This window comes from Microtus oregoni, unplaced genomic scaffold (genome assembly GCF_018167655.1).
Source record: "Microtus oregoni isolate MIOR12 unplaced genomic scaffold, Mior012 000019F_ref0000042, whole genome shotgun sequence".
Taxonomy (NCBI): domain Eukaryota; kingdom Metazoa; phylum Chordata; class Mammalia; order Rodentia; family Cricetidae; genus Microtus; species Microtus oregoni.
Window position 1 is genome coordinate 34350917 of NW_024543078.1, and position 26191 is coordinate 34377107.

The 26191-nt window shown below is 42.7% G+C and overlaps 1 protein-coding gene across 4 annotated transcripts in view; it reads right to left on the reverse strand.

Annotated features, from left to right (window-relative positions):
• Positions 1-26191, reverse strand: part of Ogdh (oxoglutarate dehydrogenase) — a 65986-nt gene that overhangs the window by 22542 nt on the left and 17253 nt on the right. The window contains exons 3-6 of one of the 4 annotated variants that reach the window (XM_041668748.1): positions 20467-20658; positions 18016-18118; positions 11233-11277; positions 2002-2117 (exon numbers count right to left, since the gene is read on the reverse strand). In XM_041668748.1, coding sequence (XP_041524682.1) covers positions 2002-2117; positions 11233-11277; positions 18016-18118; positions 20467-20658 — 456 coding nt within the window. Of the gene's footprint in view, positions 1-2001; positions 2118-11232; positions 11278-18015; positions 18119-18239; positions 18331-20466; positions 20659-26191 lie in introns of all 4 variants that reach the window. The other 3 variants (XM_041668744.1, XM_041668745.1, XM_041668747.1) reach the window with 3 other exon arrangements.

Here is a 26191-nt window from a genome sequence, read left to right on the forward strand (position 1 = left end):
GGCACCATGAGGTTGCTGGGAATTGAACTCAGGACCAGGGATTTATCATCTAAGATGGTAACTTGCATAACTTCTAAATTAGACTAAGTTATTCATAACTTCATAGTTTTCACCAGTCCACTGTCATGTTTCATTTTTGCAGATCTGCAAGGAATCTGGTGACCAGCAGGACAAGGCATGCTTCTGCATAATTTAGACCCAAAGAACACAGAAAGACATGAGCCATAACTGTTGTCCTCAGAGCAATCCCAACTTGGAATATAGGTATGCACATAAACCCCTCACTACCATATACCTACATGTGATGTGTATATGTGTTATGCTGTGATGTAATTACACAGAGCATATGTTTAGAAAACTTCAGTAAGTTAAATTTTCCTAGAAGAAATAGATGAGATGAATTTCCCTATCTTATTTGACCCAATATATCAAACATATCATTTCAATGGTTAAAGTTATCCAGGTGTTTTGCCCATTTCAAGTGTTCAATAGTTCTACAGACCAGGCTGGCCTCAACTCTGAGAGATCCACCTGCCTCTGCCTCCTGGGTTCTGGGATTAAAGGCGTGCGCCACCATCGCCTGGCTTCAAGTGCTCAATAGTTGATAGGTGGCTCCCACGCTGAAATGGGCAGGATCAGACAACAATCAGTGTCAGTTTGCGACAATGATGCACAGGTGGGACTCAAAGTCAATCAATCACATTGGATTAATCCCGAGCATTTCCGTAAGATGACCATTCCTTCCAGATAAAGACGTAAACAGTTTCCACTCCTTGCTTTCCCAGGGGCCCATTAGAAAGTTAGGCAGCTCCTAGCTGAGATGCTTACAATAAACACAGGAAGTATCCCAGGTAACATTAAAATATTTTCTATCACTCATGTGCTAAGTATGGACCTGGAACGTGCAAAAGATGAGCTCACTGGAAGAAACACTAATCACCAGGGGTGATATGGGTGTGTGTGTGTGGGGGGGGGGAGTTCTGACTTAGGTGACCACAGCAGGATCTCTCCCTGGCCAGGTATCCCTGATTGTGACTATGCTTCAGTCTGGGTTTATGAAGAATAATCTGATGCTACCGATGGGTTCAGAACCTGTTAGTCCTGAATATCATGGATAGCACTATGTAAAAGCAACAGCTAATACTGGATGAGTACCTCTCAGCAAATCCACTCCCTTCTGGCACAGGTACCCTTACATACAGAATAGAGGCAATGACTTGCCCGAGAGATGGAAACACACAGGCAGCCTGATGTGAGAGCCAGGCTCTCAGCTGATATTTGTAGTATACAAAAAAGAGTCCCTTGAATATCAATAAAGTACAGAAAGAAAGAAAAAGTAAGATGGGAGAAATGGGGTTGGGTGGGTGTAGAAGAGGAGCAGCCACCACTGTGAGTGCACTCTGCAGCTGCAGGCCTGTACACAGGTGTAGACGAGGAGCAGCCACCACTGTGAGTGCACTCTGCAGCTGCAGGCCTGTACACAGGTGTAGACGAGGAGCAGCCACCACTGTGAGTGCACTCTGCAGCTGCAGGCCTGTACACAGGTGTAGAAGAGGGGCAGCCACCTCTGTGAGTGCACTCTGCAGCTGCTGCAGGCCTGTACACAGGTTAAGGGAATCTTCCAGGGAGACATGCACCTGAAATAAAATCTAGAGGGAGCTGAAAACAGATTTTTTTTCCCCCCTAAAACAGGGTTTCTCTGTTTAACAGTTCTAGCTGTCTTGAAACTTGCTCTGTAGACCAGTCTGGCCTCGAACTCACAGAGATCTGTCTGCCTCTGTTTCCTGAGTGCTGGGATTAAAGGTGTGCACCACCTGGCTTTTTTTTTTTAAACCAATTTTTCTCTCTTTATGTCTAATGAAAAAATAGATTTCTAGTTATAAAACAAAAACAAACAAACAAACAAACAGGCTATTTTTCCATTTTTAAAAACACAGGACTAAGCCCAAAACAAATAGCCTGGTCTCAAGTCTGATAGATTTTTCTATTAACGGTTCTTACCTCCAGCCGCCGGATAATCTCCCGAAGAGGAAGTGCAGACTCCTGTCCCCCGATGAAAGTGGTGGTGGGCAAGTGGAAGACCTTGTCAAGGTCAGACTCATCTAGGCCATAGAACCCTATAGACGATGAGGGACAAGGCACAGCCATGCAGGGGTCACAGTTTACAGGAAGGGAAGAAGAGGGATGTCCCAAAGAGCAAAAAGAGAGAAAAAGATATCACATACCCCTGATATTTAAATATATGTATATGAAAACAGTAATTCTATCAAAACCAGAAATTTTAACAATAATTAGGCACTAAGATTATTACTATGTAAACCAGAATAAAGCTATTATGCACATATTAGTCCAGTGTTTGGCAATTACTTACAATTTAGAGTTAAATACATTTGAAGATCCCAAGATAAAAGTCAATTTTTGGAGGTGGAAAGAGCCAAAAGAAATCAATCAAAAAGTAAATAAAAAGTTGAGAGAATTAAGTAGGAAACGAGGAACTGATAGAGAACAACAGACCATATATGAGTCATTTAACAGGAATATGAGTATATATTACAAAGTGAGTGACAGAGAGCTGGGGTCTACAAAGTGAGGGTGAAATAGTCACTGGGGATCAAGCCGCTTGTGGGAGAACTGTCCTTCAGGGTACACTTAGGGCAGCAAAGAAAGGTAAACAGCCCTTAGCCTTGGATTAGGGAAAAGTCTTTTTTCCTGAAACAGCCAAATTGCTAGATTTTCTAGGTGTAATCTGCAGTGCGAGTGGATTACAGGTCTAACGCTCACTTCCCTATCGGCTCTCCATCTGAGAGCATGTTTCAGACTGGAAAGAACAGGAGGCTCTTCAGCATCATGCCTGTTCCAACCTGAAGTCATTAAGGGAGCAAACTACCAAATGACACCATTGGTTTGTTTTCCAGTTTGGCACTTATTCTGAAGGGTAAAGAGCACAGTGTAAGAGTCGCCAGTACTTGAATGCCTGGTTCTAGCACTTTCTCTGGCTCCAGAAATGAAAAGTGACCCACCGGCAGACAATCAGCTGAGTCTCTGACATCTGACTGGTCGAGATAAAATGTTTCACTGTTTCCTGCCTGAATTGAGTAGAAATAAGGGCTGCTGTGCGACACGAGTCAGGGAACCGCACTAATGTAAGGAACTTGAAACAGAGACTTTTTGTTCTGTTTCCTGACAGAGTGCCTGTTCAGCTCTGAATTGGCCTAGAACTTGCTATGTAGACAAAGATGGCCTCAAACAAAGGTAATCTTTCTGCCTGGCCTCTGATTAGTGGAATTACAGCTGTGCACCAGTCTGCCTTGTTCTCAGGGGGATCTGTAAAAACACCTTTTCAGTCTTTAACATCGGTGCAGACCCAGGTATCTCCTAATGATTCCCACTCAAGCTAGGTTGGGGGATTGGATCCCCATCCCACTTTTTTTGAGACAGGGTCTTTGCACATAGCCCTAGCTGTCCTTGAACTCAGAGATCCACCTACCTCTGCCTCCAGAGTGCAGGAGTTAAGTGCACCACCACACCTGGCTGGGGAATTAAATCCTTAAGTCTTAAAAAGTTACATTTTATTCAAGCCCTTTTAATTTTATTAAAACAAAAGCAAAACAAATAAAAAAACAAAACCAACAACAAAACCCAAAACAAAACAAAAAAACCCAAACCTAGAGGAAAATAATGGTAAAAGTAAAAGTGGTCAATCTATTCACTTGTTTTTTTCCTATTATTTTACCATAAAGGAACAGCAGTTACGGGCTTAGAGGAAGCACATAGCTCTTGCCTTTTATAACCCAGCTTGTAAGCAACAGCTCTACAGTGTTTATGGAAGAAAACAGGAAATATTTTCTATAGTTGTGTTTTTTAAGACAGGCTCATGTTATATAGACCAAACTCGTCTTGATCCAGGAGCTATTCTCCAGAACCAGCCTCCTAAATGCTCTAACTACAGGTATGCACCACTGTCCTTGATTAACAAGGTTATTTTTGAGAAACTTTTCCAGGCTTACAAAACTCAGCTCAGGCCAGGCATGGTTACTGCAATCCCAGCACTTTGGAGGTGAAGGCAGGAGGATCATGAATTCAAGCTCAGTCTTGCTTATAAGAATACTATACCTCAAAACAAAACAGCAACTACCACCAAATAAAACAAGACAAAACACCAGAAATCTCAGGTTAAGGGGAAGATCAGAGGAACACTGTTCAGTGTAGAAAATATCCAGATTGTGATGTTAACCAACCAGCTACTCCTGCAGATGAGAGCTGCACTGCTCCAGTACAGCCTGAAGAAGTGGGAGGAGGCTCGTGGTGTGTGATGGTGCTTTAGGTGGGACACTCAGTTGTAATTCACTGATCATCCTCAGAAGTACTGGGCCCATTTCTAGATCTTCAGTCATTTGAGAAATGGAACCACAGATATAAGTTTTGGTGGGGGAAAAAATCACTCTTTTCTGCGTTTCTACTAACTCCAACTAAAAACGGTAGATTTTCTATGTAGAAAAAAAGGGTAAGATAACCCTGTGAAAGAACAAAAGAAGGTGGACAAAGCCAGAGGACAAAGCCAGGGAAACCCCTGAGTTCTCTTCTGCTCCCACATCTCAGACAGGGAGGAGAGAATCAGCAGTAGAGAAATCTCAAGTAGTGCAAAGAGCCAAGCCCCACAAATGCTGCTCTATGAAGATCAGGAGGGGGCAGCTTCACAAGATCAGAGACCTTGAGACAGTTCTGCTGCACCTGCCCCGTCTTCTCACTAACTTGTTACAAGCCTCAGTACCCAAACAGAGGTTTCAGGAAAAATCTGAGTCTAAAACTTTTACCTCCTTTCTGAGAGATAAATAGGAAGAAGGTAATTCCCCTGACAGCAGCAATATTCAGAGGAGGCCTGTTATGACAGACTTATATAAGACCACCAAATGCATAATACCAAAATGTCTTTGTTTCCATTAAAAATTTCAAAACATACCACAGAGCTGGTAGAATGGCTCAATGGGTAAAGGAGTCTGCCACTAAGCCTGATGAGTTGAACTGGTCCCCTGGTCCCATGTAGTGGAGAGAACTGAATCCCTCAAGTTGTCTTCAGATCAGCACTGCACTCACATTCACTAAACAGAACTTGGTGATTGGCATGGCAGGGCATTCTGGCACTTGGGGGACGAGGAGGGTCAAAGGGTTAAGATCAGCCTCAGGTACACAATGAATTTGAGGTCAGTCTGGGCTATATGAAAACCAAAAACATACAAATAACAAACAGCATCAAGCACCCCACTATATAAAAATAGAAACAGAACTTTTTAAAAGTAGACATACAAATCCCTAGCACAACAGGAACAATAGCAAAGACATAGGAATATTTGCCAGATGTGGTGGCACATGTCTTTAATTCTACACTGGAAGGTAAACAGGAGGATCTCTGTGAGTTCAACATAAGCCTGCTTTATGTAGTGAGATCCTTTTCAAAAGAAGCAAGAACATTTCCGAATGAACGGGAAACAATAATCAATAGCCTCACAGACACAGATGTTAGAGTTACTTGAGTCAAATAAAGCCATCACAAAACCATTCTAGTGAGTAATTACAAATATACAGTGACAAAAGAGTTGAGTTACAAGTTGAAATTCTTAGCAAAAACTAAAAACATACGAAACACCAGATGGAGGGGCTCGTGCGGTAGTTCAGTGGGTAAGTGTCTGCCGCCAAAGCCTCTGATCTGAGCTCAGTTCCCAGAGAACACACAGTAGGAGAGAACTGACTCCTACACACTGTCCTCTGACCTTCAAACATGCACACATACATAGAGAGAAAGTCAGTGGATCTGAAGATGGAAGCCAACATTAAAAAGCACTGAGTACATGTGACACTATAATTAAACATTTCACACTCATGTGGGCAAATTCCCGAGAGTACCTGAAAAGGTACTTAGAAAATGCCTGAAAACCTCCTAAATTCAACAGAAGACCTAAACTCCCAGATTCAAGAAGCTGAATGAATCTAAAGAATAAGGCACTCAAAGGAGACAAGTTTTCTACTCCAATTGAACAGGTGAAATAATGACATAGTAGACTGATAAATTATGTCTACATAATGTAATGCCTTTGAGCAACTAAAGAGCTATATAAATAGATATATTACAAAGATGGGATTATAAAATAAGAGTATTAAAATCCAGGCCAGGAAGATGGCTCAGTGGGTGAAGGTGTTGCCACACAGGCTAGGTTTAACTCCTGGAACTCATGTAAAGGTGGAAGGAGAGAACTAACGCCACAAACTGTCTTCTGACCTCCAGGTCTGTACCATGGCTTGCTCATGTCCCCTCTCCTGCCCCTACGATGTTTTCCTAAAGGTTCATAGACGAACAGAAAGTAAAAGCCATTTTTTAAAAACTGTCCTAACAAGAATAAAGATATTCTACAGTAACAATTGTAGCCCTCCCTGTGGCTTTTATTAAATAACTGTAATTCCCCAGGTACCTGGTAGGAATTAGCAGAACGAACTGCTCCTTCTTAGAAGTACTTTGACCCTGGAGAGTCCTTGTGGAGAACAGTGATTGTTTCCCAGGATCTGTAGAATGTTTCACTGAAGGGGCATTGTGGCCATCCAGTGACTTTGATCACAAGACATCTCAGGCACACCTGAGGCTCTTGTATTACTGTGTATTGCAAACCATAGGAATGAAGGACTAGAGTCATGGGGCATGTGATGTTCCCCTTCAGTAAGACATGTGAATTAGATTAGCAACCTTGGTTTGAGGAAACACTTTGTGTAACTTTCAATAAATATACCTTTGTATGGCTGTTCAGGGGTTCAGTCCATCAGAGAGGCTGAACTTTCCTGCTGCCACACAGCCCTTAAAATTTCGTCTTGGAGTGCCTTCTTTCTTCAACTGACCTGTGCTACCGGGTGCACCCCAACACCCAGGAATCTTCCTGGGAAAAAGCAAAGGCTGAAGCCTGGTGCCTGCCAGAGGGATGCCTATTTCCTGGACAGAGATTCCACAGAGCTCTGACAACCTGTTAGACAACTAGAACTGAGATAATAATGGGTGTAGACCACACCTTAACCAGGATGGCTGAGTTATGCGTACTTTTGCCCTCTTACTTACACCTAAACTTCACGTAGGGATCCCCAATGGTCTTGGGAAGGTCCCTGGGCCTCTTTACTCCTCTCCCCACTGTGACCACATGGAGTAAGTCTTCTTTTTCTGTTTCTCACCATACTTTCTTTCCTTGGCCTTTTGAAGATGAGTAGCTGAGCCTAACTTGTTAGGGCTGCCAGGGCCCTGGTTCTGATCCACTAACAATATGAAAAATAGAAAAACAGGAAAAAGAACAAAATGGTGCACTTCCACTCTTTTTTTTTTTTTTTTTTTTTTGGTTTTTCGAGACAGGGTTTCTCTGTGGCTTTGGAGCCTGTCCTGGCACTAGCTCTTGTAGACCAGGCTGGTCTCGAACTCACAGAGATCCGCCTGCCTCTGCCTCCCGAGTGCTGGGATTAAAGGCGTGCGCCACCACCGCCCGGCTTGCACTTCCACTCTTAATACATCAATAACCACAGTAAATATAAATAACATTAAATAAAAAGAATTGGCAGGGTAGATTTTTTAAAAAAAATAACTCAACAGAAAAACTAGGACCTAGCACCAGACAGTCTTGGTTTCTTTCTTTCTTTCTTTCTTTCTTTCTTTTATTTTTGTTTTTTGGTTTGTTTTTTTGGAGACAGTGTTTCTCTGTGTAGTGCTACTGTCCTAGAACAGCTTTGTAGACCAGGCTGGCCTCGAACTCATAGAGATCTGCCTGGTTCTGCCTCTTAGAGTGCTGAGATTAAAGTAATGCACCACTATTCCTGGCATGATCATTTATAAAAACCTTACTTATCCTTATGTTATGACATGGGCAGATAGAGAAGATAGCAACCCTAAATGCACAAGCAGATTTTATACATATAAATATATAAATTTGTGATATCATACAAAAAGCTTGTATTTCCAACATTGAGAATAAGGCAGGAGGATTGCTGCAAGTTTTGAGGCTGGCCTGGGTTACACAGTTCAAAGCCAACCTGGGCTACATAGTGAGCCCATGTTTCAAAAAAAAAAAAAAAAAACTAAAACAAACAAACAAAAAGAGCTATAAACTATTGCATCAAAAATTAATTAGAGACTCAAAGGAGAAGTGGACACATCTATATAGGCAATTGAAGATTTCAATGCCCTTCTCTCAAGAAAATTAAAAAATTAGGAAACTGTTATAGATTTAGGAGAATAATCATCAAACAAGATCTAACTGATGTTTCTGTGTACTCCCCTTAACAACAGGCAATACTCTTTTCAAACAACCATGGTTCACATGTCAAGACATGACGGACTAGGCCTTAAAAACTAATAGATTATGTAGAAGGATTGAGATCATAACAGAATCGACTTAGAAACCAGTACAATTTGGATACTCTAAATAAACCAAAAGTATTAAAAACAAAACACAAAGTATGGGGGGAAGGTTATGAATTTATCGAAACTTGTGGGAAATCTAAAGGAGTTCCAAGAAAGAAACTTACAGAAGAAAAATGCACACATCAGAAAAAAAGGTCTTTAATCAATAATCCACGTTCCTAACCCTGATCCAGAACTAGAAGAGGGAAAAACAAAACACAAACCAACAAGCAGATGTAAAGAACTAAGAGAGGGGCTGGAGAGATGGCTCAGTGGTTAAGAACATTGCCTGCTCTTCCAAAGGTCCTGAGTTCAATTCCCAGCAACCACATGGTGGCTCACAACCATCTGTAAAGAGGTCTGGCGCCCTCTTCTGGCCTTCAGGCATACAGACAGAATATTGTATACATAATAAATAAATAAATAAATATTTTTAAAAAAAAGAACTAAGAGAGCAGAAATTAATGCACAAAATAATGAAAACCAGGGAAACAAAGGGGCATTTCTTTGAAAAGATCAATATATTAACAATCTCCTTGTAAAACAAAGACAACACAATTTACAAATGTCAGAAATGAAACACGATGTCACTACAGATCCTCAAGATATCAAAAAGATAAAAAGGGAATATCACAAACTGTAGATATTTTACAGTTTAGAAAAAATGAACATGGAGGAACTTCTCAATTTCCCTGTAAGTTTAACCTAATTCCTAACAAAATGTTGACAAGGTTTTATACAGGCAGAAACTTATTCTAAAATGCTCCAAAACTATCATAACAATTGTGAGAGCAAAGTTATAGCCACAGTAATCAAGATGTGCTACTGGTAAAAGGGTATACACAATTAAAGGAAAACTGGAAATCCAAAGTAGATTCACACAAATGAAACCTAATGATTTTTTGAAAAATTTATTGTAAGCCGTTCTTTGTGTATGTGAGACATACATGGTACAAGGCATGCACGTGGGGTCAAAGGCCCAGAAATGAACTCAGGTTTGTCAGGTGTGGAAGGAGGTGCCAGATCCTATTTTCATCTTATTTTCATTTTATTTTATTTTACTTCCCCCCACCTCAAGGCAGGGTTTCTCTGTGTAACAGCTCTAGCTGTCTTAGAACTCTCGCTTCATGAACCAGGCTGGCCTCGAACTCAGAGATCTGCTTGCCTCTGCCTCCTGAGTGCTGGGATTAAAGGCACTACCACACCTGATTTTTTTTTTAAGATTTATTTATTTATTATGTATACAGTATTCTCAGTATTCTGTCTACAGGCCAGAAGAGGGCACCAGTTCTCATTACAGATGGTTGTGAGCCACCATGTGGTTGCTGGGAACTGAACTCAGGACCTTTGGAAGAGAAGGCAGTGCTCTTAACCGCTGAGCCATCTCTCCAGCCCCCCCACACCTGATTTTTGATCCTACTTATTTTTGAGGAAAGTGCAAAAATATCACTGAAGGAGAGACTTTCCAGCTAACAATGCCAAAGCAACTAGAGACTATGGGCAAAATAAATATTTAAATAACTCTCAGTTTAGACGTTGCTTTTATATGTAAATAACTTTAAAATAGATTCTAGAGTCATTCAAAATTATAAACCATTTATAGTTCAGCTGGCCTCAAACTCAAAGCAACATTTCTGCCTTGCCTCCAAAGTGATAGGATTATAGGTGTGGTCTACTATGCCTATCAAAATTACAACGGGAAACCTCTGGGACCAAAGGTTAAGGGAAAAGTTAAAATTGACAATGAAGTGCAGTAACTGTACATCACAAAATTAAAATGTTTTGTAAATATTTTAAACCAACTGCATCTCCCTGCCATGGGATAGCACTCAGCTGAGAACACTAACAACCTGTATGTATCGCTATATAACTAAAGCTAAAGGAAAAAACTCCAATCTCAAAAACTTACCAATGTTTTATAATACTCATAAAATGACAGAATTACAGAAATGGAGAGGGACAAGAGCAGCTGCCAGGTTAAGCATGGTGGTAGGGTGAGAGGGGAAGAGTTCCGAGCCTTGTCCTGGTGTGATATGTGCTGCAGTTAGAACTTGACCACTGGGTATGCTGACTAAGGCTTGTGAATGTCATTAATTCTCAAAACTGCACAAGTCTACACACTTGTTTCAAAATGCAAAGTTTAATATCTTACAGGGACTATGAATAAGACAGAGGAAAAGAAAAATGTCTTAAGAGAAGCCTGAAGGGAAAGAAACTGGCCGGAAAGTGAGGGGTAGGTAGAGAAGACGACAGGCAGATGGCCCCAGCATCTCAACTCTGGATTCCTCAAGGGTATTCTACACAGAAACAAGTCCTCCAAGAGCTCCTGGAAAGCTTTTACAAATACTTTGGTTGTCTTTAAACAGAATGGTTTCAAAACCTTGCTCAAAATGCCCAGGAAGGAGAATCTGAAGGAATCCAGAGTCTAGCAAAATCCACAAACAGAACGGAGAACAGAACAAGCCACCATGCAGAGCTCGTGTGGCCTCAGGCCCCAGCAGGCTCCAGCAGGAGCTAAAGGTGAGCAGTGCTAAAGATGGACGCCTACAGCAAAGCCATGATAGCAAGTGTGGGATGAAAGTGCTCTCCACAACAGAAAATGAGCAGAAAAGCCCAAAACAGGCACACAGCTCTGCTTGTTGGTAAACAACTAAGTGAAGGAAAAATGTATTTTAAAACAATTAAAAAACTTTTAAAACACTGATGAATGTGTGTCAACTTTCCCCAAGACACATGCTAGGAAAAGTTGCACCTCCTATTCAAACGAAGTCCTCAACTGCAGAACAGCAAAAGGCTCATTATTTTCATACCTCCTACTGTTAGCATTCGGAGTCGTTCCTTGAAAACTGCAAGATCTGAGAGGCAGAGTAGGGTAGCATGGGTGAGCGCAGAAGGAAAAAGACAGGTGAGAGTTAGTTTAAAACCTCAACATCAAAATCAGATACCATCACCACAGAAACAGGCAACACAGATGGAGGGATGGACAGACAGATGGATGGATGGACATGGACCCACACACACACAAAAGGAGACAAGGTTGGGTCTTGTGATCAGGGGTTGAATTGCTGAAACCTGTTCTGGTAAATGTGGGACCCATTCATAGAAAAGCTGAATAAGGTGGATCAAAAGGCACGAAGGCCACCCCCCTGACTCCGAGAAGCCACCAGGCAGCATCACTTAATCTCACTGGTCTAACTCAGCCTCAAGAAGCCACTGACACAGTGCTACCTGGGAAGTTGCACATATTTCTAGACCACTATGTGATGGAAGACAGAGGAAAAAGAAGGTAAAAAGACCTAATTTGTGAAGTAGTCGTCTTTCAGAACTGTATTCTAGAGAATAGAAAGATCTTTAGTCTAGTCTTCTTGTAGAAGATGGCAGAACTGAAACAGAAGAACTCAACAGCCAAAAAAACCAAAAAACCAAAAACCACTATAGGAGCCCTAACTACACACAGCTAAGCACACCTTACACGGTCTTCTATCTGTGAGCTTTTAGGCCTTTCCACCCCAACTTCCCTGGCCACTAGTGAAGCCCAACACATCCTCCCAGACACACAGAATCCTTCCCCGTGAGCCACAGCCATTTCTCTGGTCAGGGAGTGCAGATAACGGCGGCCATGGGCTTCCTTTCAAGTGGAGGGCTCACAGAGAACAGGCGGTCTCACTAAGACTCCTCCAGTGTGCGGATACCAGGCAAAGCTCTACCTTCTTCTCCTAGGGGCATCCATCTAAGACCTGAGCACCCAGTGACTCCTTATGACAACAAAATATCTAAACTCTGCACAAAAGCAGCAATGTTCTGCTTAAGGCTAGGGTGAAGATTTTAATTTTTCTCCTTGGATCTCTAGAACCAAGACAGACCAGGTCAAGCAACCATTAGTGATTCTGCAGAGCTCAGAAACAGGAGATGACCTCAAAGGAAATTGAAATTGCTCATTCTTGTTAAAAAAAAAACAAAACCAAAAAAAACCCTAAATACACTGGTGGTGGTGCCATGTGCCTTTAATCCCAGCACTCGGGAGGCAGAAGCAGGTGGATCTCTGTGAGTTGGAGTCCAGCCTGGTCTACAGAGTGAGTTCCAGGACAGCCAGGGCTGTTACATAGAGAAACCCTGTCTCAAAAAACCACCCCCCCCCCCAAAAAAAAATTTGACCATAGCATAGGATAGTTTTACCACCTGGGTATTGGGTGTACAGACACAAGCAAAGTGGGTGAAAGAGAACCACTGTGCTGCCATAGACACAACTGTCTCCCAGGGTATCTGAGTACTTCGGAGTCTTCTCAGCAGCTACTTTTAGAGTGCAGGAGTGTCACCATAAGTAGACAAAAGCTGTTAGGAATACAGCTGTGAAGCCGGGCGATGGTGGCGCACGCCTTTAATCCCAGCACTCGGGAGGCAGAGGCAGGCGGATCTCTGTGAGTTCGAGACCAGCCTGGTCTACAGAGCTAGTTCCAGGACAGGCTCCAAAGCCACAGAGAAACCCTGTCTTGAAAAACCAAAAAAAAAAAAAAAAAAAAAAAAAAAAGGAATACAGCTGTGAAACTTCTAAAAGCACAGGATACACATGGAGTAAGTTCTTGGGCATATACAAAGAATATCTGTTAAACACTTAGTGGCTTCCAGGTCTGGGCCTCAATGTCCTTTGAATACAGCTTCAGGAAGGCCTGCTTACTGTCTAGACCTGTCCACTCACACAACTCTAGCATTTTGCAATACGGACTAGTTTCTACTTTAAGGTCACCTAGGAAAAGCCTCCTTCAGCAGTGGGATGTCTGACTCTCACTACCACAGTCAGAAAATACACGGAGCAAACCATGGCTGTGGGTGACAGGAAATGTGTCCACAAGGAAGAATGGTCTACAGTACCACCTAGTACAAGTTAAAATGGCCCTCCAGAGGCTTCCTTGGAAACTGAACCCAACTGAGTACCTTATGGAAAGAGGCACCCACCCCGTTCCAGACATCATAAGCACAATCATGGAACATAACCCATAATAACCACCAAGGAACTGCTCTAAAATAAATCTTTACAGTTTTTAATGAAAGCTGTAGTCCTGGTTGTTCAAGAGGCTGAGGCAATAGGGCCTTCTGAACCCTGCGAGGATGAGGGAGGGGGGCAAGGAAGTGGAAGGCAGAGAGAGACAGGAAGGAGAGAGAGACCAGGTGCAGTGGCTCACAAGCATAAACCCAGAACTCCCAAGACAGAAGAATCACTGCAGTGAATTCAAAGTCCCACCAGCTTACACAGAGAACTTGCAATAAAGGTACAGTTTAGTTCTGAAAACAATCTTAGATGATGTTGTCACGTCTGCCTTAAAGATGAGGTGACTGGGATACAGAAAGGTCAAGTTTCCAGCGGAAGGCCATCCAGTCAGGGACTATAAGATTGTAGTCTAGTGAGGAGAGGCTGGGACTTGATTACTTTCTAAACTCATGTCAAACCTGTGCACTCAGGGTAGTTGTTCAAACATCTAACAAGCTGACGCCTTTTTTAACCCACAGGTATCTTCATGTCACACTATCTAAAATTCACAGCATCACGGATAGGATGTAGTTAAATGTGCAGTATTTGCCTAGCTTACTAGAGGTCCTGAGTTTGATGGGGTAGGGGTTAGAGGGAAGCAAACTACGGTGGGAAAGTGCTCTATTCATCAATACTAGGAAAACCCAGGCAGGACAATCTTAAGCTCCAGATCAGCCAGGGCTACAAAGAGAATTAAAGACCTGCTATGGCTTTATAATTTTTCTGATTAAAATAAGAAAATTTACAGGATCAGGTGGTACAGCTTTGTAATCCCAGAACCTGAGAGATAGAAACAAGAAAATCAGGAGTTCAAAGCCAGCCTTGGTTACAGAGCAAGTACTAGGCTAGCCTGGGTGGCATGAAACCCTAACTTAAAAAAAATGTGCTTTTCTCTCTTCCCGAACTTAGTGCATCCACATGCTCCAGGTCACGGGGAGTTGTCAGAGGATTTCAGAGAGCTCTGGGCCATTTCCATGCACTTGAACTTTATGATTTATAAAGTCTTCAATTAGGGCTGGAGAGATGGCTCAGTGGTTAAGAGCATTGCCTGCTCTTCCAAAGGTCCTGAGTTCAATTCCCAGCAACAACATGGTGGCTCACAACCATCTGTAAAGAGGTCTGGCACCCTCTTCTGGCCTTCAGGCATACAGACAGAATATTGTATATATAATAAATAAATAAATATTAAAAAAAAGTCTTCAATTATGATCTTCAGAGAAGCACAAAAATACTTAGGACATATCCAAAGTGGATACAAGGCAAGGCCCTACCTAGAAAGGGAAGGAAGGAGAGAGGGAGGAAGGGCAGGCAGGGCAGAGTAGTGCAAAATGGACTTAGTAGGCTGAGCTTTGATGGAATTCCTTAAGGTTTTTTACCCTTCAAAGACTGCTAGGCTGGGATCCCCACAATTTGCCTTGATTTACACAGTCTGATAGCTTGAGCGTCCCCAATTATTCTAATGTGCAGACTGAGAGAGGTACATTTTAATGCAGATTCCAGCAGTATAGAAAAAGGCCAGTTTTCTCATCCGTTTCTCTCTAGACCTAACTGGTCTCTAGCTTGACTGATAGAGGAGGTGCTCCCTGAGAGAAGAGGAGGTTCCTGGAAGGTCTCAGCTCACAAAGAGAGTGAGAAGTCCACAGTCAGGAGCTTACCCTGACCCAAGCACATGGAGGAGACCCTTTAGGTCTTTGGAGTAGCCACAGAACCGATGGGATACAAACAGGAGGATGAAGAGGCTTGGGACTGCTATGCAGTGGAAGAACTGGGAGACAGTGAGCAAGAGTTCTCACACTACAGGATGACACGGACAGAAGGAGGCACTGTGCAGAAACTGCAGCTTAGGACCAAGTTTTCACAGCTGAACCCCAGAGCAAGGCTGAACTCACACCCAAGTCTATGGTCAGATTCAAGGACTTTCTCTACACTTTCCTCCTGGCTTATTTTATATCTGTGTTTTTGTTCATGGTTTCTGCCTTATAACTTTCTCCCCAAGTAAGGCCACAGAAACTAGAGTTTCTCTTATTCAAGTGGGTCCAAGAAGTTCTTAATCTTCCCAAGTCTTCCTATCACAACTGACTGACCTTGATCTACCCTCTGACAGCAGGTAGCCTCATTTCAGAAGAGTCCTGCCCTAAGCCTGAGAGGAAGAAATGCTGAGAAATTGGTGTCCAACTGCATTTTAGCATGACTGTCCTTGCTTTGATTACACCTGTGTAATACAGTCTCCATAAAAGCTCATGAGGACAGTGTTCTGCAGCTATGTACTACAAACATGGCAGCTGCTCAGATACTTGTCTACATGCCAAGATAGTACTCTACGCCATAGAACAGAGCACGAGACTCCTCCAGACTAGCCCTCGGCTTCTCTTCATCTGACTGATTATTTACATTCTTAAAATAGCTTGTATAATAAGGTAAATATAGGCAAGTGCTTTGCTGGGTTCTGTAAGCTAATTGAACATTTTGGTATATGGCACAAACTTTAATCCCAGTCGGCACCTGGAAGGCATCTCTCTGAGTTTGAGGCCAGCCTGGTCTATATAGTGAGACTCTGCCTTTAAAAAAAGCTATTTGAAGCCAGATGATGGTGGCGCACATCTTTAATCCCAGTACTCAGTGAGTACTCAGTGAGTTCAAGGCCAGTCTGGTCTACAGAGTGAGTTCCAGGATAGCCAGGGCTACATAGAGAAACCCGGTCTTGAAAAACAAAACAAACAAAAAGCTATTTGAACATAAACTGATGGAGGCAGTCTTGGGAAGGGAGGACCCATCCTGGATCTGATTCCATCTCCAGGTAGACGGAAGTTAGGCTGTCTTTTACACTTGTGTGTGTGTGGTATGTATGTATGCACACAGTGAGAGCGTGGAGGTCAGGGGACTACTTGCAAGAGTCCATTATCTTCTTCTATCATGAGGGCTCCAGGGACCAAACTCAGGCTGTCAGGCTTGGCACCAAGACCTTTACCTGCTGCACCACCCAGCCAGCCTCAAGTGGCTTTTGTCCATAGTTCCTGGTTCACAATTTCTTCCCGAAAGCAGGCCATAGAAGCTAGAACTCCTCTTACCCAACATGGATCAGAAAACTCTAATCTTTTCCAAACTTTCTGTTCTAGAGTTCACCATAAACAAGTTCTTTTCATGGAACCAGCTATCAGAACTGAATTAAATGAGAAGAAACCAGTTGGTATTGACTGCTTAATGGGTGGGGAGAAGTCTGTCTAGACCTTTCATTTAGTCTCTGTGCACCTGCACATAGACCAGAGGAGGGCGCTGGGCATCTCGGCCTTATTTCCTTGAGACAGGGTCTTTCACTCAACTGGAGCTAGGCCAACAACAAAGCCCCAGCGATCTTCTACAGGCTCATGTGGCCATGGGGTTTTTTACATGGGTGCTTGGGATTTGAACTCAGGTCCTCATGCTTGCACAGCAAGTACTCTTACCCACTAAGTGATCTCTCTAGCACCTTTTTATACCTTTTGAGGTCACAAAATTTGGGGGGGGGTGTTGATAAACAAGAAAAAGGTTTGTTTTGTACACATTTCCTAAATTGGCTAAAGGGTATATACATGGAGGAAATTCTGTGGTATCTAGGAGTGTTCTTGAAAACTAAACAACAATTTATAAACTATCAACCCAATTACAACATCAATAATGTCTGATGTCCAACTGGAGCTGATTAACATCCAAATCCTTGGTTACAATTCAACAATACTTGTAAGACCACAGGGTAGTACCTGCAAGGACACTAATTTCATCTTCTCCCCAAGGATATTAGCAAGTAGGTGATCACTGATTTCATTAGCATGCAAGGTGCCTATTGTGCACACTCTGGTCATTTCATTATTAGTCACATCATCGTTTCTTTAGTACAGGTTAGCAGCACGGTGACATAAGCAGATTAACTCTGGAAGCAACTGCAGTGAGCACCACAATGCCCATTCACCTCACAAGGAGGACCAGGTACAGGTTGGCATATCTTCTGGCAACAGTGACAAAACCCCAATTGTCCTCCACACATGCACCTCCCAAAGGCCCTGGCCTCCTGACACTGTAGGGAACGCCTTCCAAAGTTTCCTCAGAGTGATCACCAGTATTTACAAATCAGGAAACCCAAACTGCACACGTTGCTCTGGAATTCGCTCCTTAGGGATATGAACATCCTCCAGCCCGAGCAGGCCCCACCATATTCCAGAATGGGACAGCCATGACAACAGCAGCCTTGCGAGCCTGGTCAGCGGCCTTACGAAAGGCAGTGTTGTGCAGGATATGGAAAGCTGGAGCCAGAAGAGCTATTCTCTGAAGCAGTGAGCCAGGTTTTCTCAGTGCCACAGACCCTTCCTTTGAAATTTTATTTTCCAGATTGAAACTTGGACAATCTGGCTGAAAATTGAGATAAAAATAATACCCTTAAAACACACTAAGGCTACATTCCTGCTCAATTTCAAGTGATCAGAACGAAGGAAACTTAAGAGCCTTTCCCTCCTGTCTGGATGTCCTGGCTAGCACAGGCTGTGCACAGCGAGAGGAGCTCAAGCAGCGCAGCTGACTGCTCGCAGACCCTCACCAAGTTTGTCTGTGGATGAGATAATGTCAGCGGGCACGGAGGAGTCCAGATCAGCATCCAAAATCCCCAGGGGGTCCAGCTGTGCTACATGGTGCCCTCGTATCTATGAGTGGGCCAACAATGAGAGGGAAGGACACACACAAAAGGACAGGAGAAAAAAAAGAGGGAAGGGGCAAAAAAAAGTAAAATTACATTAAAATTAGCATTTACATATTAATTCTCACCCACGTTTGAAGAAACAGTTACCGGAGCATCATCAAAATTTACACAACTAATTCCGAGAGGATCAAGTTTTGCAATGTGGTGACCCCTGACCTGGAATAATAACACAAGCAAGTCATTAAGCAAATCCAATAAGCTGTGGGAAGTGGTAAAAGAATTATACTACATACAAATCTTTCTAAGAAAGGAACATAGCTCAGTGAACCCATAAATCAGAGTTAGTTCTTAAAAAACAGTTTATTTTAAAAGGCATTATGTGAGCTAGACCTGAAAGCACAGACCTATAATCTAGGCCACTTACAAGACTGAAGCAGAGAATCAAATATTCAAAAACTGCCTGGACAACTTAGTGCGATTCTGTTCAATTTCCAGTAAAACACATACATAAAAACAATGAATAAAAAAACCCCAAACAACCCAAAGTATTATTGTATATAAAGGCCCTTTTATGAGGATAAAAAAGGAGTATATTTCAAGTTATAATAAACTTGGATATTTAAAAATGAACTGTATCTTGGGGATCCTTAGTTTCTCTAGATCAATGGAAATGAGATATAAATTATTACTTTAATGTAAAAACATTTCCCAGAGGAGGAATATGAAGGCTCAGATGTTAGCTGTTACTGAAAGAGTATAAACAAGGTGTCATCTTATTCAGGGAAGGTTTGCCTTTATATATCCAAGTGTGTGGAGGACTAAAGGCTCTGGCTCTAATGCTGCACAGAGTGGGTCACACATAGAACAGAATCTCCCACTACTGCACTGGTTTAAAGCACTTGATCTGAACTATTAAAAAAAAAAAACAATAGAGACGTGACTCAGCACTAAGGAGCCCTGGTCTTCCAGATGACTCAGGTTCCATTCCCAGCATCTATATGGAGGCTAACAACCACTTGTAACTCTCGTTCCAGAGGACCAGGTGCACATATGGTGCACACACACGAGGCTGGGGAAGAGCTCAGTGGTAGTCCTGAGAACCACTTGTATACCCACGTGCTGCACTCAAACTCCAGCACCACGGAAACAACAAAGGGCAAGGTGGAGTGGGGAAATCCCTTCCATTTTAAAATTTTTTAAAAATATATTTATTTTTAAGATAGTGTCTACTACTATTGTCCCTGGTTGGCCTGGAACTCCCTATATAGACCAGGCTGGCCTCAAACTCACAGAGAACCACCTGCCTCTGCCTCCCAAGTGCTGAGATTAAACATGTGTGCCACCACACTCAGAAAATTCCTTCAAGTTTAATGGGTTTATTTGCTTTTGTTTTTTAGTTAGGAATATTTCTATCACAGTTCTTGCTAGCAATTTGAGAACAGTGGGTGATGAGAAGTCACTGGAATCTAGATCAAAAATGTTACTGTAGCCAACTGTATACAGGCTATGATTAGGGCTATAGCATTTATAGCACTCTGTGCATCTTCTTCCCATGTCAGCACATGTGTGTCCCAAGAGCCCTCATTGAAGAGTATGGCAGGGAAAAGACTAAGGACCCAGGACCTTTCTGAACAACCACCACCAGGAAACTGAAGCATGAAGCAGAAGAAACAAGAGCTCAGGGCAAGCTCCCTAGATACTACTGTTGTATCCATGCTAGTGTGGGGCCTGGACTCTCATTGGAGGTCCTAGAAGGAAGCTACCTGGTTTATTATTCTGTACCTTTCCTCCTCAGTCTACTCAAATTTTAAGGTCTGAATTCTGGTTTCCCAACAGAGGTGGGCATGGAGGAAATCTTTAGTTACTGTACTGAGATGGAGAAAGGCCAGGAAAAAAAAAAAAGAGCCCATTCCTGTTGAATGTATCTGATGAGGCTGGCTGCTTGCTGGCAGAATTTAGATAGAATGTTCTTGTCTCGCCCACATTTTGCCGACTCAGTTCCTCTTCCCTACTCTCCGGCTTCTGTCTCTAACCCCCATGGATTTACTTTTTTACAGTACCAGTTGTTAACTGAGACGGGACAGCGATCCAACCTTCTCACCCTTCCATGCCCACACACTGACTTGCCTATTTATGAACAGACATCATGAGCTACTATGAGACTGACTACTGCAGTGGAAGATTGCTCAACTAGGGTACTCTTGCTTCTTTTCTCTTATAAACTTGCTGTTTGCCTCTGTAAGCCCAAAGCAGGAAGGAAACAGTTGGCATTTGGAAGAGATTTAAACAATGTACATCCAGAAAGGCCTAGGGAATTCTGTATCTTGTATGAAACTGATGACAGCCGCTCACCTGATATGCCCTGATGAGAGATTGCACTGCCAAGTGGTCCTCCACGAGTTTGTCGACGTTAGGTTGTGCCTCCACCAGGGACTGTGCATGGGCCATGGTAGCCAGGGAGCTTCGACTCAGGGAAAGAGGACTCTGGTAGGCAGTGCCCGGAGGTGCTCCAGCATTGGTGTTTCGGAAAAAAATGTCCCATGACTAAAGACAAAAAGCACAGTTATGTGACTCTTCCTTAAATGCCATAAAGAACTGTCCTCTACAAGAAAGCAACACCATCATTTCCTTATATTCCTATTTTTATTTACTTCAGATTTCAATAATTTAATCTGCATTTTGTATTGTAAATTATATACTATACATTACTTAACTCACCTCACACAAGATGTAAATTAAAATATTTAAAGACATATTTATTTTTAAAATTTTACTTATATCTATTTTTGTGTTGATGTGTGTCTTAAAATTTTCATTGCTGTGACCTAGGAAGTAGAGAAAGATAAGATCTCCTGAGTAAATTGGGAGCATGGGGACCATGGTAGAGGGCTGAAGGGGGGGAGAGGCAGGGAGGGGAGCAGAGAAAAATGTAGAGCTCAATAAAATCAATCAAAAAAAATAAAATAAAAAAATCAATCAATCAATCAATAAAAAGATACCATGACCATGGCAACTATTATAAAGAAAATAATTGTTTGGGGTTAGTGGCGCACGCCTTTAATATCAGCACTGAGGAGGCAGAACAAGTGGATCTCTGTTAGTTCGAGGCCAGCCTGGTCTACGGAAGAACAGATGGAGTTCCAGGACAGGTTCCAAAACTACAGAGAAACCCTGTCTCGGGAAAACAACAACAACAAAAACCATTTAATTGGGGTGACTCACTTACAGTAAAGGTTCAATCCATTATCATCATGGTGGGGAGCATGCTAGCACGCAGGCAGAGTGGTACTGGAGCTCAGAGTCCTACATCTTGAAGGCTGTTGTCTGAGACACTGGGCAGTAGCCTGAGCATAGGAATCATCAAACCCCCTCACCCCATGACACACTTCCTCCAACAAGGCCATACCTCCTAATAGTGCCAATCCCCATGACCTTATAGGCGCCAACTGCATTCAAACTACCCCTCTAACCCTAACGCCTATCTGTGTATGAGCATGTACCCATGGAAGCCAAAAGAGGGCATTGAACATCCTGGAAATGGAATTCCAGGTAGTTGTAAGCTGTCCAGGTAGTTGAGAACCAAACTAAGTGCTCTTAACTGCTAAGCCAACTCTCTAGTCCCTTAAAATAGTTGAGAGATCAGAGATGAAGACTTATTTCCACTGGGGAGGAAAAAAAATAGATCTGTTAAAAGGCAGGGTTTTGTGGGGAGGGATGAGCATGAGGACAGGATCTGACTAAGTCACTATTTAGCTGAAACTAGCTTTGTTGTGGGCTACTTGTACACTGTGTGAAGATGTACTGTGTGATTGGTGTAATAAAAAGCTGAACAGCCAATAGCTAGGCAGGAGGAGGTATAGGTGGGACTTCTGAGCAAAGAGAAAACTGGAAAAAATCTAGGCATGCATGCAGGAGATACAAAACAAGTTGGACATACAGAATGGAGAATAGGTTAAAAAATATGTGGTAGAACATAGATTAATAAAAGCAGATTAAGAGTGAGTTGGGGGCTTATGCCAAGACAAGCTTCCATAATAAGTCATTGTTTGGGAGCTGGCTGGCAGGACAGAGACCCCTGGCTTTGGTCTCCCCAACTTAGCTACCATAACACAGCCTTGTAAGGTGAAATGTTGTCTTCTCTGCAATACAGTTTTGTTTCTAAACTTTCCCACCAGTAAACTCTGATTAGACTGTCTTGAAAAAGTATGCAAGGTGAAAACTTACTAGACTTTTATGCTCACCTTCCTAGGAACTCTGCAGAGATACTACCCAGATGTGGGTTTTTTTGGGGGGGTGAGATAGGGGATTAGATGGGTGTGGTATGGGGAGGTTAGTGGCTATCAACTACTCTGTGCCTAAGGGCAGCAGGTAAAGACAACTCAATAAATCATAATATTGATCACTGATCACTGAAGTTCTTTGTCTTATCATGCTAGAAATCAAACCCAAGGCCATCAACTCGCTAGGCGAGTGATTTGCCAGTGGCCCTCTTCTTCATCCCTATCCTAGTCATCTGGCTTTTTAGACTTAGCTCTTTCATGACAGTGTCCAGAAACCAACATATCTGATTTACGAATATATCTATATATTCTTGGTACATAAACCAGGAAGTTCCCTGCTATACAAAGGCCTGACTGCCTCTTACAGAACAGGGTAGCCTCTCATTCTGGATACTTATGAAGACTTTTCTGAAATGCTTATAATAGTCTACAATAAGAACATCAATAAGAACATACTCCACTGTATTCATTTAAAAAAATTAGCTGGGTGGTGGTGATGCACGCCTTTAATCCCAGCGCTCAGGAGGCAGAGGCAAGCGGATCTCTGTGAGTTTGAGACCAACCTGGTCTACACAGTGAGTTTTAGGTAAGTCAAGGCTCCAGAGTCAAACACTGCCCTAAAACCAAAACAGCAAAAAAACACACTGGGAAGATGACTGCGCCACCTTGTGAATATGGTAAAAACACTGCACACTTTAAAATGATGACATCTGTGTTATATAAACTATACTCCAGTGACAATTTCTAAATGTTTTAAATTATCACTTTTCTGGTTAACTTGGTATTGACTGGGGAAGACAGACCTGATATTCTCTTCAGGTACCTACAATGAAACCTACTATAGAAACATTGAGACGTAAGCTGACTGTCTGAAACAGGAGAAAAGAGGTTACAGAGCTGGGAGGTGATAGTGTATGCCTTTAAGATCTCTGAGTTTGAGGCCAGCCAGGTCTACAGAGTGAGTTCCAGAGCAGCCAGGGCTACTCAGAGAAATCCTGTCTCAAAAAACCAAAAAAACAACAACATTATCCAAGTGTTTGCAACACAGATCAAGGATGTAAATTTCTCAAAACCATAGTCTTAATCTTCCTCTATGAATCTGGCTCCCACCAGAACTCACTCTGGCTCTTTCTCTAATGTGGGAAAGAGCAATATTTCTACCTGAGTGGGGAAAAATGGAGGACATGCCTGTTAGCATTCCATTCAGACCCTGCCAGGTTCTATACAAGACATCTAGAAGATGGCTATCCATGAAACTCAATGGATATCCCCAGGTGCTTCTGACTTCATGGAGCCTTTCCAGCAAGCCCAACAGAGCTCCTTTACATCTGGAAGCAGGAATGACCAATGACAGCATACTTTGGCTGTCCATCTTCTCGAAGCAGACATTCTTCTGGAAGACTACATACTTTGGCTATAGGTGCTTGTTCTAGAAGCAAAGATGATCAATGACAGCATATGTGAGTATCAGTCTAGAAGAAATGACCATGGGCCACATGGTTTTAGTGGTCCATCTTTAAATACTCAGTCCAAGAAATCATTAGACAGCTCTCCTTGGCCTACACCCAGGTCTTCAGTAACAGTCTCTGCAATGTAGCAGAAAACTGGGCAGGAGACAATCCAGCCCTATCCCATCCCAGTACTACATGCAAGCAACAAGCAGCTCCTCCCACAAAGAACTCCAAACTAGCTGCACGAAGAGTAGCATAACCCTGACAGCAAGTAGCCCCTGAAGAACAGCACAACTCAAAACACCTTCTTTTTATCTTCACAGCACCCACCAGGGCTGGGGAATCAAACCCAGAGCCTCTCATACCCCAAGCAGGCTCTCTACCATTAAACTAAAATAAATCCGAAGCATGATTTCTTCCTTTATTTTCTAACAAGGTCTCATGTGTCCCAGGCTGGTCTTAAACTTGCTATTGTAGCCGAGGGTGATATTGAGCTTCTTATCCCTTGGCTCTACTCTAAAATGCTAGGATTCCAATCATGTGCCACCATACCTGGCTTATGCAATGCCAGAAATCAAACTCAGGACTTTGTGCATATTAGGAGAGTAATCTACCAACTGGAGCTACAACCCCATTCCCCAACCATTCCCCAAACTTTGTTTTACTTATTTTTGACTTTTTTTTTTAAAGATTCATTTATTTATTATGTACACAGAATTCTGCCTACATGTGTACCTGCACCCCAGAAGAGGACACCAGATCTCATTATAGATGGTTGTGAGCCACCATGTGGTTGCTGGGAATTGAACTCAGGACCTCTGGAAGAAGAGTCAGTGCTCTTAACTGCTGAGTCATCTCTCTAGCCACAAATTTTTTTTTCTTTTTTTTTTTTCTTTTTATAGATAGGTTCTCACTATGGCTAACTGGCCAGAAACCTACTTTGTAGACTAGGATGGACTGGAACTCGGAAATCTGTCTCAGCCTCCAGAATACTGCTCTACGATGCTAGGTCCCTAAACACTTTTTTTTCACTTTTTTTTGAGACAGAAATTCTCTGTATAGCCTTGGCTGTCCCGGAACTCGCTCTGTAGACCAGGCTAGCCTCAAACTCAGAGATCTGCCTACCTCTGCTTCCTGACTGCTAGATTAAAGGCATGCACACCATGGCCCAGCTTCCCAAGCACTCTTAAATCCTTAAAACATACCATCCTTGATGTGGAATAATCCTCTGTACATTGTGAAAATGTGTTGCTCTCATTAATAGAAAGCTGATTGGCCAAAAGCTAGGCAGAATTTTTGGGGCAGAGAGAATGCTGAGGAAGAAGAGCAGATTCAGAGAAATTACCAACCAGACAGAAAGGAAGCAGGACCTGCTGGAGAGGTAAAAGCCACGAGCCTTGGGGCAGCACATAGAGTAATAGAAATGGGTTCATTTAAGTTGTAAGAGCTGGTTAGTAATAAGTTTGAGCTATTGGCAAAGCATTTATAATTAATATTAAGTCTCTGTGTTGGTGAGTTGGGAACTGAAAGGTGGGAAAGAAAAGTCTTCCTACACATCTCTTCTATCTCATGGAATTCACTAAGAACCCAGAAATAGTACCTAAGACCAAGATCTAAAACTGACAATCTACCTGAGCTATAAAAATGACATCGTAGGGCGGTGGTGGCGCACGCCTTTAATCCCAGCACTCGGGAGGCAGAGGCAGGCGGATCTCTGTGAGTTTGAGGCCAACCTGGTCTACAGAGCAAGTTCCAGGATAGCTAGGGCTGTTACACAGAGAAACCCTGTCTCGAAAAACAAACCAGCAAACAACACTGTATAATCCTGGTGAGCAACAGCCACTTAAGGATCAGCATCTATAAAAACATTTGAAGCCAAGTACAATGATGTACTCAGGAGAGTAAGGTAGGAGAATTAACAATTCAAGGCTAGTCTGTGCTACATAGAAAGACACTCATGCGGGAGAAGGAGCAGGTACAGCAGCGGGGTCTGGTTTCAAAGGCCACTCAGAAGGCTAAGAAGAAAGGTGAGTTCAATGCAAGAGCTGGGACTATAGTTCACCTGGTAAAAATCTTTGACACATAAGCACGAGGGCCTGAGTGTGATCCTCATATAAAAGAGCCAGGTATGATAGTGTGCATCTATAATCCTTGTGCTGGGGAGGTAAAGGTCATATCTGGGGCTTGCTAGCCAGCTAATTTAGTGAAATTGGCAGACTGCCTCAAAAATAAAGTAGGGAGGCTAAAGTTATCGTTCAGTGTTTGCTGTACAAACATGAGGACCTGAGTTCAAATCCTGGGCACACAAGTAACAAGAGAGGCATGGTGGCACCACACCCAGCTCCC